Source organism: Podarcis melisellensis (genome assembly GCF_964234715.1).
Source record: "Podarcis melisellensis genome assembly, chromosome: 15".
Taxonomy (NCBI): Eukaryota; Metazoa; Chordata; class Lepidosauria; order Squamata; family Lacertidae; genus Podarcis; species Podarcis melisellensis.
Genome location: NC_138532.1, coordinates 28,439,722 through 28,453,565, shown reverse-complemented (window position 1 = coordinate 28,453,565; position 13,844 = coordinate 28,439,722). Strand labels below are relative to the sequence as shown.

At 47.3% G+C, this 13,844-nt stretch overlaps 1 protein-coding gene across 2 annotated transcripts in view; it reads right to left on the bottom strand.

Annotated features, from left to right (window-relative positions):
- ETS1 (ETS proto-oncogene 1, transcription factor) overlaps window positions 1–13,844 on the bottom strand; it is a 98,913-nt gene that overhangs the window by 18,727 nt on the left and 66,342 nt on the right. For both annotated transcript variants that reach the window (XM_081889927.1, XM_081889928.1), the window contains 2 exons: window positions 1,549–1,668; window positions 518–718 (listed from right to left, as the gene is read on the bottom strand). In XM_081889927.1, coding sequence (XP_081746053.1) covers window positions 518–718; window positions 1,549–1,668 — 321 coding nt within the window. The remainder of the gene's footprint in view (window positions 1–517; window positions 719–1,548; window positions 1,669–13,844) is intronic.

The following is a 13,844-nucleotide window of genomic DNA, read 5'->3' as shown; positions in this document are numbered from 1 at the left end:
GCTCAAAAGATCTCCAGGGAGATCTGGGGGAGATCCTGGTCTGAAAGCCTGGAGCTGAGAGCAGACGGGGACACAGCCAGGCAAAAGTGATGGAGTGCAGAGGACAGAGTTTGGGAATCTAGGGAATCTCACATGATGGAACCTTGTTCCTGAGCTTGTTTGTAATTGTTATTGCTCATTTGATTTATTAGTTGCTCACAACAACAAAAAAGTCTCTAGCCAACTTCCCAAAAAATTAAGAGCCTAATACACGGCATAAAAATGAAAACAATACATGACAATAAAAATACATTATGACAGCCCACAGCAAATGTCAACAGCAGAAAAGTGTTAGCAATAAACAGCAGGACGCTGATTACAATCTGTCAGATGCCTGGGAGAGGAGGGAGGTTTTTACCTGGCACCAAAAGGGGGTTAATGGTGGCACCTGGCAGACCTTCCTTGGAAGAGCATTCCCCGCAGTGGTGAGCCACAACTGTAAAGGCCACGCTCTTGCCAAAGTCTATCGTAGTGTTACCTTTCTGCAGGATCTCCAGATGTTCCCAGAGGATGTCTCCTACAAAATCCGGTGCCAGCTCCAGGAAGCAGTCCTTGCCCAGAGCACAGAGGGCAGCTCCATTCATACAAAACTTCTGGAAGTCCACGCCCTTCAGGCTGAACTCATTCACTGCCCACATCACCCAGTCCCGGACATGGGTTTCCGTCCATTGCTGAGGGTCTGCACAAAGAAGCCACAGGAGAGAGGAATTGAAAGGTAGGTGCTCTGCGCACCATCTCATAAGGCAGGTGTGGTGAACCTTTGGCCTTCCAGATATTGCTGAACCAGAACTCCCATCAGCCCCAGAAAGCATGGGATGATGATGGGAGTTGTAGCTCAGGGTCCTCACACCTAATCTAATATATGGTGGAAACATCATCACACAGGGAAAGGCGAGATTAAAGGCCTTGAAGGGACCATATTAAACTTTGAAGCCTTTTATGTTTCTCCCCTTTAGCTGAATTTTCTCTCTCTTAAAGTCTGCATTTCTACTTCTACTAGGTGCTGTGGATTCTTTCATGTGGACTTTAACTGTTTAGAGTGATTTCACTTTGTTCAGGCACATTTCCCAAAAAGTGGTGTATGAACCCATAGAGCAGCCACCACCATTTATTCTGAGCTACAGGAGAGCTCAAAGGAATCTTAGGCAAATGATCACCACACTGGGGAAACTGTTATTTTCCTCATGTGCAACTTGAATGGACTGATTAATGGACCACCTTACACCTCCCATTAATGGACTAAAGTGCCTACAGTTAATTTTCTAAGATTTCCTTGATCAAGTGTCAGTCCTGCATGCATGTGACATTTACAGGTAACACCTTTTTGCTCCCCAGGGATGGTGGAGATGTTCAGCAACCACATTACAAATGCTTTAGGGGAAGTCGCTGCTGCAAGGAGGTTTTGACCCTGATCCGCACAACCAAATGGCTGAGAAGCGGATGTGAGAGCTCATTTAGCGAAACAGCCGATGTTCATTCAGAGCTGGATTCATGGCAAGCTCAATGTACCTTTGGGGATTCCCAGCCGCTGCTGCTCTTTCGTGAAACCGCTGAAGGTGGCCTTCAGCGCCTGCGACATCATTTCTTTGCTGCTTGGAGTTAACAAAGGCACGTCGGCACATTCCATATCTGGAAGAGAGAGAAAGGAGGGAAATGAGGATGGTTCAGCTGCAAAACTCAGGATGATGGGAGAGACAGCAATCGTGACCCAGGTGCTGAGTCCTGAGTGGTCATCGCAAGTCACCTGCCTCGGCGTGACCTTTTTCTCCCAGCCTGAAAGTTCATCAACGGGCAGTTTTATATTTGCTACACATTTAAATGAGTCAACACATCTTAAAAGAGGAGGCAAAGAGACAACAGGAGGAGGTTGAGTAAGATTTCCCAAACTCCACTATTGCTGTGCTGTTCTTTGGTTCTGGAAAGAAAGGTGGGATTCAATGGGATGCTTTTTGTGGACTGATAGTTTTTGCAGGACATTTCCTACTCCACCAATGCAGTCTAGAAGATTCATCTGTGATTTTGTGTGACTGCTTAGGAAATCAATTCTGAGGTTGCTGTTGGATTGTGATTCTAGACAAGCTCCTTGGGACAGCACAACAGCATTTTTTCCTTTGGCGCTGTTGGGCTGGCCCTCACTTAAACATAGCGCACCCACCTCACAGTACACCAATTACACAAATTTCTATAAATTACCCCAGATTATCTTGTGGGAGACTTGTGTGAGGGAAAATTAATGATTTGGAGTCTCAGGCAGGATTTGATCAAATAAACAAAAAACGTTTTATTAAACAAAGGAAGTTTATGACACAAAGTGGGTAAAACAAAGGATACTTCAGGTTATAATATTATTTCAGGTAGCCGTTCACCTAATAATATTTATACTAAATCTAACTAATGTTATGGACTTCTAATCAAGCACAGCTTCCTTTAAACTTCAGTTGCTTATGTTCAGTTACTTTGCTTCAGGTAGATGTCACAGGTTTTTAGATTAAAGGGTAAATGCTCAGCTTATTTCAAGTTATTTCCCTTCAGTTCTTTCTCAGTTGTTGCATAGCTGTTGCCGCTTAATACTTTGGTTCTTAAATAAGGTGGTACTTCCTGTCAGTTACACACCCCTTTGACAACCCTACTCCTGAGGTACTCCAAGTAACAGACCCAAGGGATCACCACACCCCTCTTAACTGGTTTGGGAGTCTTCTCTTTTTGTAGAAGAATCTCTCCCCTCCTGATCTAAGTGAGACCTAAGTAGACTGTATCTTTCCAGCTTCTACTTCTCCTAATAATAATAATAATAATAATAATAATAATAATAATATATTTATACCCCACCCACATTTGGCTGGGTTTCCGTAGCCACTCTGGACGGCTTGCAACAAAACATTAAAAATACAATAAAACATTAAACTTTAAAAGCTGCCCTAAAGAGGACTGCCTTCAGATGTCTTTTAAAAGTCAGATAGTTGTTTATTTCCTTGACATTTGATGGGAGGCCATTCCACAGGGCGGGCGCCACTACCGAGAAGGCCCTCTTTCCTCCACAATTTCCAGGCATATTATTAATCTCTCGTTGTACTTTGATAAGAACTGTCTACAGATGAAGGGGAAGGACAGTTTGGACCCCATGTGAGAGGTGGGCAAGGAGAAATGTCCCAGGTTGAGAGGCTGTGAGAAGAGAAGGGTGAGCCCAGGTGAGAGCTGGCAGAGAACAACATCCCCTCTGAAGATGAAAGTTAAGATATAGTGATGAGGGAGGATCTTGTCGTTTCTTTTTTCTGTTCCTCCTCTCTCACCGATGTTCAGAACAGTCAAGGTTGGCCACTCTCTAAGCGAAACCGAAGACATAAACCACAGGTTTTGCTGCAATGGTCAGAAGAGCTAACATTTTCAGATGCAACTGGTCGGCAGACATTCACCAGTTAAAGAGTTTGGTGTGGGAAAAGATAATCAGGCCATTGGATAATAAGTAACAGATTCCATGCATTGTTTAAATAATGTCTTTTGGATATTTAGAAGGTTTTATTAGCCAAGGCTCTGGAGAAATAAACACACACCCCAGCGCTCTCTGCCATCCGTCTTCCGCTCTGAGATAACACCGAGAGAAAGTGTCCAGGACACTTTTCCCTGACCCTCGAGCCGCTTGTTTTTAATGATGGGTTTGAGAGAGCTCGGAGGTTACAAGAGACCACCCAGAAACTGCTCCATCACCTTTGCAGCCTGGTTTGGAGGGCAGCTGTGTTGCTCTCCCGGCTATGGGAGAATGATTCAGAGGCAACCTGGGGCAAGGGGAAGACGGGGGGGGGGGGGAGAGAGAGGGAGGAGGAGACTAAACTTCTTCAAGCAGAGAGAAAAGCAGATGGACCAGAAATAGGTGTGCAGCCGGAGGCCATGCACACTTACTCAAAAGGAAGCCCACTAAGCTTTATGCTGTGAACCATCCTGTGATCTTTAGATGAAGGGTGGTAAAGTTCAGCGAGGCTCCCTACAGAGTAAGTGTGATCACATGGGATCAGAGCCTTCAGAGTCATAACATAGTACGCATCAGGTCACTGAACAGCCTTATTGAGCTGGAGAGAAAACCAGGTAACTCAACCCTACATTTGTTTCATGGGAGTTAAGGTAAAGGTAAAGGGACCCCTGACCATTATGTCCAGTCGTGGCCGACTCTGGGGTTGCGGCGCTCATCTTGCTTTATTGGCCGAGGGAGCTGGCGTACAGCTTCCGGGTCATGTGGCCAGCATGACTAAGCCGCTTCTGACGAACCAGAGCAGCACACGGAAACTCTGTTTACCTTCCCACCGGAGTGGTACCTATTTATCTACTTGCACTCTGACGTGCTTTCAAACTGCTAGGTGGCAGGAACAGGGACCGAGCAACGGGAGCTCACGCCATCACGGGGATTTGAACCGCCAACCTTCTGATTGGCAAGTCCTAGGCTCTGTGGTTTAACCCACAGCGCCACCCACGTTCCTTTTCATGGGAGTTACTTTCAAGTAAATATGCACAGGATGAAGTTTTTCAGCCTCAACATGTAGCAGTGTGCATTGTCTTACACCCAAAACCTACGAATGCTCAAAAGTAAACCTTGCTGATTTCAAAGACGTGTACAGTGGTACCTCGGGTTAAGTACTTAATTCTTTCTGAAGGTCCGTTCTTAAGCTGAAACTGTTCTTAACCTCAAGCACCACTTTAGCTAATGGGGCCTCCTGCTGCCGCCGCAATGCCGGAGCACGATTTCTGTTCTCATCCTGAAGCAAAGTTCTTAACCTGAAGCACTATTTCTGGGTTAGCGGAGTCTGTAACCTGAAGCGTATGTAACCTGAAGCGTATGTAACCTGAGGTACTACTGTACTTCCAAGTAGGTCTGTTTGGGTCTGCAGCCTTTAAGGATTGTGGGGAGCAACACTGTTGCTTCAGTCAGGCATTTGAGGAAACTGAACAGGACGGAAGGCCTGTTAAAACATCTCTGCTAATATCACAGGGAGCACAAGGAGAGCCAACAGATTCCAGCTCCTCCTGGCTGCATCCAAGTTCCAGTTATACATGGATAATCTTGAGTTTTACAAGAGCGCAATGCTAGATCTCGAGGAGCAGATACCGAAATCCGACTCCGCCCTGCAAAGCGTTCGGATTTCACAATGGCATTTTCACCCACAACCATCAGCAAAATGCAGGGTTGCTATTGCAACATCAGCCTTGCAGCAGATAACGGATGGTAACTAACTTGAGATAAAGCAAAGCTCCAGGACAAGCTGAAGAAGTTTAGATATCAGCCTTGAGAGTGCAAGCAAAGGTCAAGCACCCCTTGTGAAATCAAGGGGCCAGGTTTGCTACCCAGGAGGGCCGCTGCACATGTGATGTGGTGGGCCATTCTGTGTCATCTCACCGGGCAGGCTGACTTCACAGCCACTCCCTGTGGCACTCAGGGATACCTGTAGGATGTGGTTGTGCTGGACTCAGGGGTGGAGCATCTGCTTTCCACGCAGATGGTTGCAGGATGAGTCCCCAGCAGCATCTCCAGGTAAGGCTAGGAGAGACAGGTAAGGCTAGGAGAGACATCTGCTTGAAATCTTGGACAGCTGCTGCAGGCAGTGCTGAGTTAGATGGACCAATGGTCATTCTCAGCATAAGACAGCTCACTGCGTTCCTGCATTCACAACCATGTTTGTCACATGCTGTGTCTTAAGTGTGTGTTTAATAGCCTTAGCTGCACACCTAAAATTATCGTGTGTGAAGTGGTCCCAAAACACACCTTTCAATAAGCGTAGGGGAGGAGACGTTATCTATGGAAATGCATCTCCTCCCCAATTTCCTTATGGACAAGAATTCCAAAATGTAATTTGGCAGGTGGCGGGTTGGGGGGGGGCAACGTACATTGCCATTCCACTTGCATCTAGTAAAATAACTCCTCAGTGGGTTTGCACATGTGAAGCAGCAAAGAAAAGAAATTCATCCAGGAATTGGACCTTAAAATGATACTGGCTCTATTGGGATCCAAACCAGGGTAGGTCTTTTTTTGCTGCAAATCTAATTATATTTAAAACCCAGGCCATGCAGGGAGAGGGAGGAACTGGAATGGCAAGAAAGAGCACCCATGTTCCTCCCTGGGGTCTATAAGACAAAGGACGTCACCCGCTCCTATTGTTCTACTATGAGTATCCCAATCTGCATGGTTCTCCATCAGAGGCCTCCTTGCTCCTCTAACTCACACAGTAGCCAAGCTGAAATCAATGTCCGGTTGGTCACAGCAGGAGTAGCCTGATCTGGTCAGCCGTTCTGCTGCCCCTCCTGTCTCAGGATCTGATGGATGGAGCCAGAGGTCAGGGACCAAGCTCACTGCTGTCTTCTGCAGGAGCAAAACATCTTTCTTCCCCACCACTCCCCATCCTCGTCTTCTTACTCAAACTAGTCAGGGGAAGATACCCAATGCATCATTGTCACAAGGGGAAAGAGCAACTCCAGCTGTTCTGCAGACCCTGAAACTGAAGGAGGCAGCAGCAGCAGAGGCTGGCCCATTAGAGTGAAAGGCACACTGCTCCACCAACCTCAATCTGCCCCCAGCCACCCCATCCACCAGATCAGGGAGGCAGTGCTGCCTAACAGCTTCCTCCTCAGAGTTGCCCCTTGTAGAACTCAGCAGGGAGGAGGACCAAACTGGAAGGAGTTGGCTCTGCCTGTCATTCACTCTGGTGCCACCTACTGTTAGCCTCCCGGTTCCCAATGGGACCCAGCCAACACTGGGCAGCAGAGAAGAACAAGAAGCAGAAAGCCTGGATTGGCCTTGAGAAGATCACCACGCAAGGGTTCTGGTGCAGGTGGCAGAACAACAAATATTGCCTTGCTGAAAAAAATAATCCAAAGAATGCAATGACAATATTCAAATTAAATAATATTCAGATTAATATTCAAATTAAATAAACGAAGTCAAGTCGTGGTGGAGGGAAGTCACCGGGTGGTGGTGTAAGGTTTATGTTTGTAGTGTAGGGTGTATATGTTTTATTTTTCTTTTGGTCGATTTTGTATCAGTATTTGTTTATTTTCCTTTTATTTTCTGTATCATTTATCAAGAAATACAATCAAAAAATTAAAAACAAATGTTGCCTTTCTGGATCCATCTATTTCACTGCTCTGCTTCTATCCTACCAGCTGCCAGCTGGAGATTTAATAAGGATGGACTGTATTTTTTTTCCAGGAATAGGTGAATCATGGTGCCAATGGCATTGTTTAGATGCTGGGAAGAATCAGCATGTGCAAGGACTTCCTGCCCCACCATAAATCAATAGAAACCCTGCCCTGGTCCAACCTACGACTGAGAACAAGGTAAGATTCTTAGAGGCAGAAGCGGCTGGTAAGGTGGGATGGGGACCCCTCTCTCACTTCCTGGCAGGCGGTCAGCTGCTGCTTCCCCTGGGAGGGCGAGCAAATGCCCCAGCAGGTATGCCAGGCAGGCTCTGTTGGTGTGTTTGCATCACACTGGACTCCCTGCTTCTTTGTCACTCCCAATAAACAACAACAGCAAGATGCTTCTGCTTAAAGGAATTATTTAAAGTCACCTAGAAAGATGTCCACTAAGGTACTCCTTCCCTCTTTTCAGTGCCTGGTCCCAGGACTTTTTTCATCCGGAACTCGCTGGAATTCAGTTCCAGCACCTCTCAGGTGGGCGCCATTGCCATTCTAAGACAAGGAGGGAGGCATCCACCTCTCTTTCTAGAAAAATAACACTAGCTGGTCCTCCTCACATTCACCATGGCTGAGACTGCAATCCCATGCACACCCATCTGGGGCTTAGACTGCACTGCCAAAGGGGGACTTTCCTTCCAGGATTACTCGAGAGTTGCAAAGAGCGACAACTCAAACACAAGCACATGGGGGCAATTGCACATATAACTTTCACCTCTTACCACTAACACACAAAGAGATAACTCATCCTGTGTATATGAGGTAATTCAGTATTTATGGAAGGTACGTAAAACACCCAGGATTTAAAAATAACTGCCCCTATTCAACTTAAAGATGTCTGACGTTCATTCATAAACACCAAATACATATAAACAACCATGTGTTGTTTACGTAGCTCAAGAAGGTTCTGCTGATTCCCTGCCTCTTCATTTTTAAAATTTCTATTTAAAGTAAAAAGTAATAATTTCTAAATCTGCAATAGATTTTTAATGGAAGTGAATAACAACGAAGTGAGTGCTAAATTTGTGCTATATTCTGCTATATTTCAGGAAGTGGTTTTTACGTCATGTGAAAGCTTGAATATAATGAGGAGGTTAACAGCTTGGGAATCATCAGGGGAAACAGAAGGAAGTGCTATGTGACAGCAGCATATAGCTTTCCCCTCCTGTGACCACTGGGCAACGCTGCCTGGGTCCGATGAGAGTTGCAACCCAAGAACACCTGGAGGGCACCATAAAGGAACAGGGTGGCACCTCTCACTGAGGACCTTTATCCACATTATGCGTAACTTGCATAACTACAAACCTCCAAACCTGAACCTCCAAACATGGTATCCCCTTGAAATTGGTGTAAAGGTTCTGGGTTTTGTGCCACCACCTCTCAGTGAGTATTGACATACAATCACACCCCCCTCCCCCGCAAACAGCATAGTCATGTCCCCGCGCCTATGCTGAAGTATTGTGCTAGTTTGGTTATAAATTTACAGGAGATGCCAGTTTTGGGAGTTTGTAGTTAGCACAATGTATGTATTCACACACAAAAAAACACACAAAACAAAACATACACATAGAGGGAGACACTATAAAGAGATTTCCACAGGCACTTTCTCCTTCAAAATCTACTTTGTTCAACAATCCATCTACAAGGATTGATAAGCTCAGGACCCAAAGACCTTGTCCAAGCCTTTGAGCAAGTCCATCTCTCATGGCCTGACCTCCATTGGGGAGACCAACACAAAGGACCACATGCTATGGAAATATGGAAACATTTCCAGAGATGAAAAAAATATGTATACAGTAAGAGTCTCCACACAAAAATCCCACCACAAACACAAGACCAATAAATTATATTTCACGTGCACAATTTACATAATTTTGGGCCATTGTATTTTCCAGACACCATTTCCCACAAAGAGGTGATCAAATGTCAAATAACTACCATTATACACAGCAGGGTTATTTTTTTGTTTCCAGGGTCACATGATTAAAAGAGCACACCAAAAACAAAAGCCCCCCAGCAGAAAAGAAGTAGACCTGAAGAGTTGGAAGGCGGCACGAGAGTCATCTGGTCCAACCCCCTGCAATGCAGATGCATCGTTTGCCCAACATGAGGCTCAGATCCACAACTCTGAGATGAATTCTCCCATTCTCTACTGACTAAGCTGTTCTAGGTCCAGACTTCCCATTGCCACACTAGTTTTCCACGTGCAGGAAGCCAAAGTCTTACCAGACCTGACCTTGGGAAACTCCTCCACTGCTCCCCATTCTGATAACTAAATGTGTGAGTCCTGCCCCCTTTTGAGTTTTGCTTCTTTGCACCCCAATAACCTGTTGCCTTGAGAAGTGCAAAGCAAATCTGGGTGCACTTGAAGTCTCTGCTGCTTCCTCAAGCCATTCATGCTCCCTTCAGGTTTGCCTAGGTGCATGTGGGCAAACACACATCCCAGGCAGAAAACCCCCCCAATAATGATCAGTTAAGAAACAGGCCAAATTGCCAGCATTTTGTAGCCCTCTAAACCAGACACACTCTGTAACTAACCCTGGAAGCAACACCCCCCACATTTTCTTCTGCAATAAGACTTGTTGGTTGGTGCGAGGGGAGAGAAGACATCTGTCAAGTGTGTATGAATATTGCAAAAAGAAAGAAAGAAAGAAAGAGCTAAATTTCAAGACTTCTCAGAATTTGGGCAGGTTTTCTTAGAAACCCTTGCAGTTCTACATCAAGGAATTGCCCTCCATACCAATGCCAGGCCCTCTACCCCCCCCCTTTGAAAGCAGCCAGCCTCCCCTGAGATAATCGCCTCTAATCCCACTAACCACTTTGCTAAATAGCTCTAATCCTTCCCCAAAGGATCAAGTGAAGAGGACAAGGGGGGAAAGGGTCAGCTCAACTTGTAATAGATGCCAAGGCTGGGAATGAATGAGAGAAGGCAAGCAGGTGGCAGGGCGACCCACACAGTCCTTGGAAGTGGGAGAATCACTCATTCGTTTGATGGCCATTTACCCACAGCCAAAGCCCAGAAGCGATTTAATTGCTAGGATGCTTTAAAAAAAATAAATGAAAAAAGGCTGGATTTGTTTCACCAGAAACTAGAGAGAAACCACTACAGGAATGGAGCCTTCCTGTTGGATGGACTCACAGGAAGGCTGCTGGCAGCTTGGAGCGCTCAAAGGTCTCCCACAGTGGCCAGAGACCTCTCCAGGAAGAGATGCTTCGGGGTGCCAGGACACCAGCTTCTCTGGCCTCCAGGCACTTGTGGTTGAGGGAAAAGCAAGGAGCCAACCTGTGCAAGACCAAAGCCAAGGCAGAGCTGGCCAAAGGGTTGCAGACATGAGTGCCCAACGGGCAATGCAAGCTCTGCATTGAGATACACTCACATTCTGGGTTGCTGCCCAAACTTCCCATATTTCCTCAACCCGCAGAATCATACACACTTAATTGCCTTCTCATTCACATTTCTCACAACAGTAACAACAATAATGATCTCTCTTATAAGTGGTAGAGATAAAGGGCTGGTTCACAAGTTGCATGGACAACGGCGCTCAGGCACTGGGGATGGTGTGCCCCGGGGCAGGGTGAGCTGCCCATAGGGGCGGGGCACACCGTGGGGCCTCCAGAGTCTGCCTGCCTTCTCCCACTCAGCCACCCTACAGCTGGGGGGGGGAGGCAGTGGGCGGACCGTTTGGGCAGTGCGGTGCCTGAGCCACCACATCTCTCCCAGGAAAGATGCATGGCTCGGGTGCACTGCAGGCCCCACAGTGAGTGCTGCCCCGCATTTTGTCATCCCCCTTTGTCAGTGGTGACACCTGGGGTGGCCCGCACCTGCCGCACCCCCCTTCCTCTGCCTCGTGCGGGGCTCTGGTGTTTCACAAACGACGGCTTCATCAAGGAGGGTGGTGCGGTGCAAAGGCGCCAGCAAGAACATTAGATTGGCTCTGCCAGGGCATTTGTACTCAACTCTCTTGCTACTGCCACCTGGTTCCCCTATGCAGCAGCGACTCACCAGCTGTTTTCTTTAGACTTGGCACCTTCCACCACTGCATTCTCCCTGACTATGGATGTGCATCTCCTGGTTCCAGTCTCTTGATAGGTCTGCAATTGCAAACCATCTCCATTTCTGCTGCAGTGCCGGCATTTATGGATGTCAATGGGTGGCAAAGCCACAAGCCTTCAAAGCACCACTGTTCAAATTGCAGAGGTGGAAGGACTCCCACAAGGTGCTGTGGCCTTGATGCAACGATATGGATGAATCCGATGCACCAGCAGTCACGAGACACAACCAGCTCCCCGTATAAACGTTGCCATCACACAATGTGGTTGCCAGATTTCACCACGCACGCCAGCAAAAACCAACGAGCGCCAAGCCACTTGTTTCCAGGGGTTCCTCATTTCCTGGATGTTGCTCACTAAGCTGGATGACAATAAAATAGGAAGCGACTCTGCCACCCTTAATGGGACCAGATGTTACTGGGAGAGAGAGAGCTACAAAGTAGTAACACCCACTCAGCCACTGACAAACATAAGCATGCCCCAAAGTGGTCAAGGGTTCCATGAGATTGGCAACAAGCAATGGGAGCCTAAGGTACCCCCCTCCACAAAAAAGCTAACCAGATTGCTTGATAAATTCATGGAGGACAAGGATATTAATGGCTAGTAGTCATGATGGCATATATTGAAGGTGCTACGATTCTGAATACCAGGAGGGGAGAGGGTTCTTGTGCTTGGGTGTTCTACTTGAGGATTCCTCGTAATGGGCATCTGGTTGGTCACTGTGAGACTAGGTGGGTCACTGGCCTGATGGACTCTTATTATGTTACTCCTGGGCCTCCCCTACACACCCACATGCATGCATGGAACAATAAGCATTTATGAAGCCATTCATTCATCCACCCTAGGCTGGAAATTCCCACTACTGGCCTGACCACAAGTCAAGTTCTCTCCATCAAGTTCTTGCCCCCTCATTTATGCAAATCACCGTGTAACGTAACACACATGGAAACCGCATGGCAAAGGACAAAGATGACACTGATCCCAGTCACTCTCTGGCATCTTCCCTCCCCTTTTCCTCCTCCAAATTTCAGGCGGGCTTTCCCCTCCTATGAAAGGATTCCAGTTGGCACAACCGCTGTCTGTTCCCTGGCTAGAGACCAGAGGCCTGTGACTAAGACCCATAAGCAAGTGGGTGATGCCTGCCACGAAGGTTGGTTCAGATGTGCACAGGTTGGGGAACCTGTGACCCTGCGGATGTCACTGGACTCAGACTCCCACCCACGCCAGTCTACCGGACCAATGGCCATGAATGATGGGAGCTGTAGTCCACAATGTCTCTACTTTAGATTCTGGTCTGTGACTAGTGGTAGGGGGGCTCTTTGCGGAGGTTTTCAGGCCTGGGCTCTGTATCCCAAAGTGGGCTGTCAGCAAGTACTGTGGTCATGGAATTATCATAGCTGGAAGGTAAACCAAGGGTCATCTAGTCCAACCCCCTTCATTGCAGGAATCTCAACTAAAGCATCCAGGACAGATGGACATCCAAGCTCTGCTTAAAAACCTCCAAGGAAGGTCCATCATCTCCCAAGGGATTCATAACCACCACTCACTCCCCATGTGAGGGCTGGCAGAGGGTGGAGAAAACAGATATTTATATAACTATTTGTGGCATTTTTATCCAGCCTTTCTGCTGAAGCTGCTCAGGGCTATGTGGCTGCTTTCAGTTTGGTCCTCACAACATCCCTGTGAGGAAGGTCTTGACTGAGAGATGATGTGGATTCTTAGCCCAATGATCTGACCATCAGGACATCACATGAGCGCTGCAAAACTGGGAATAGGAATCCCTATTTGAGACTCGCCACATTGGAATATTGTGGTAGACAACTAGGCAGATTTGCTTATCTGGAGACCTCAGGTCACCCAGGCAAGACTCTGCAATGCAAGCAGCAATTGCCTGCCTCAGTAATCTATGCTTAATTATTAGCAAGTCCACCAAGAACAGAAGAAAATTGTTTGGTGGGTGTAAGGGGAGAGAGGGAGGGTTCAAAGAGGGGCAAACTGGTCTCTGCCTACAAAAGAAGCAGAGGCTAAAACTACAGTTTGAAAAGGTGTCCAAAGACTGCAAAACAAAACAAAAAACCCCAAAAGGATGAAGGATGCATTTCAGACCACAGGACAATGACAATAATGGCAGGTTTCTTATCACCAGGAAAACCAGCATCTCTAGTTGGCTCTAAAACAGGATTAGACAAATTTGTGGAGATGAAAGGCTATCAATGGCTACCAGCCACAATGGCTCTGCTCTGCCTCTGCAGCTGGAGGCAGCAATGCTTCTGAACGCCAGTTGCTGGAAACCACAGGAGGCGATTGGGCTCCTGTGCTTGAATCCTGCTTGTGGCATCTGCATGGCCACCATGAGCCAAGGATGCTGGGCTAAAAGAGCTACTGGCCGCATGCACTAGAGCTCCTCTTGCGCTCTTTGGTTCTTATCCCCTTTCCAAGAGGCAGAGAGCGACCGCAAAGCCCAACTCTGTGTTGCCACTTGGATCGCCCACCCCTTGGACATCCGACCTGCCCTCTGGAGGCCCTGCCAAGCTGCAGGCGGCTGGTCCAAGAGGCCTCCTAGCAGCCTGGGCTGGCTT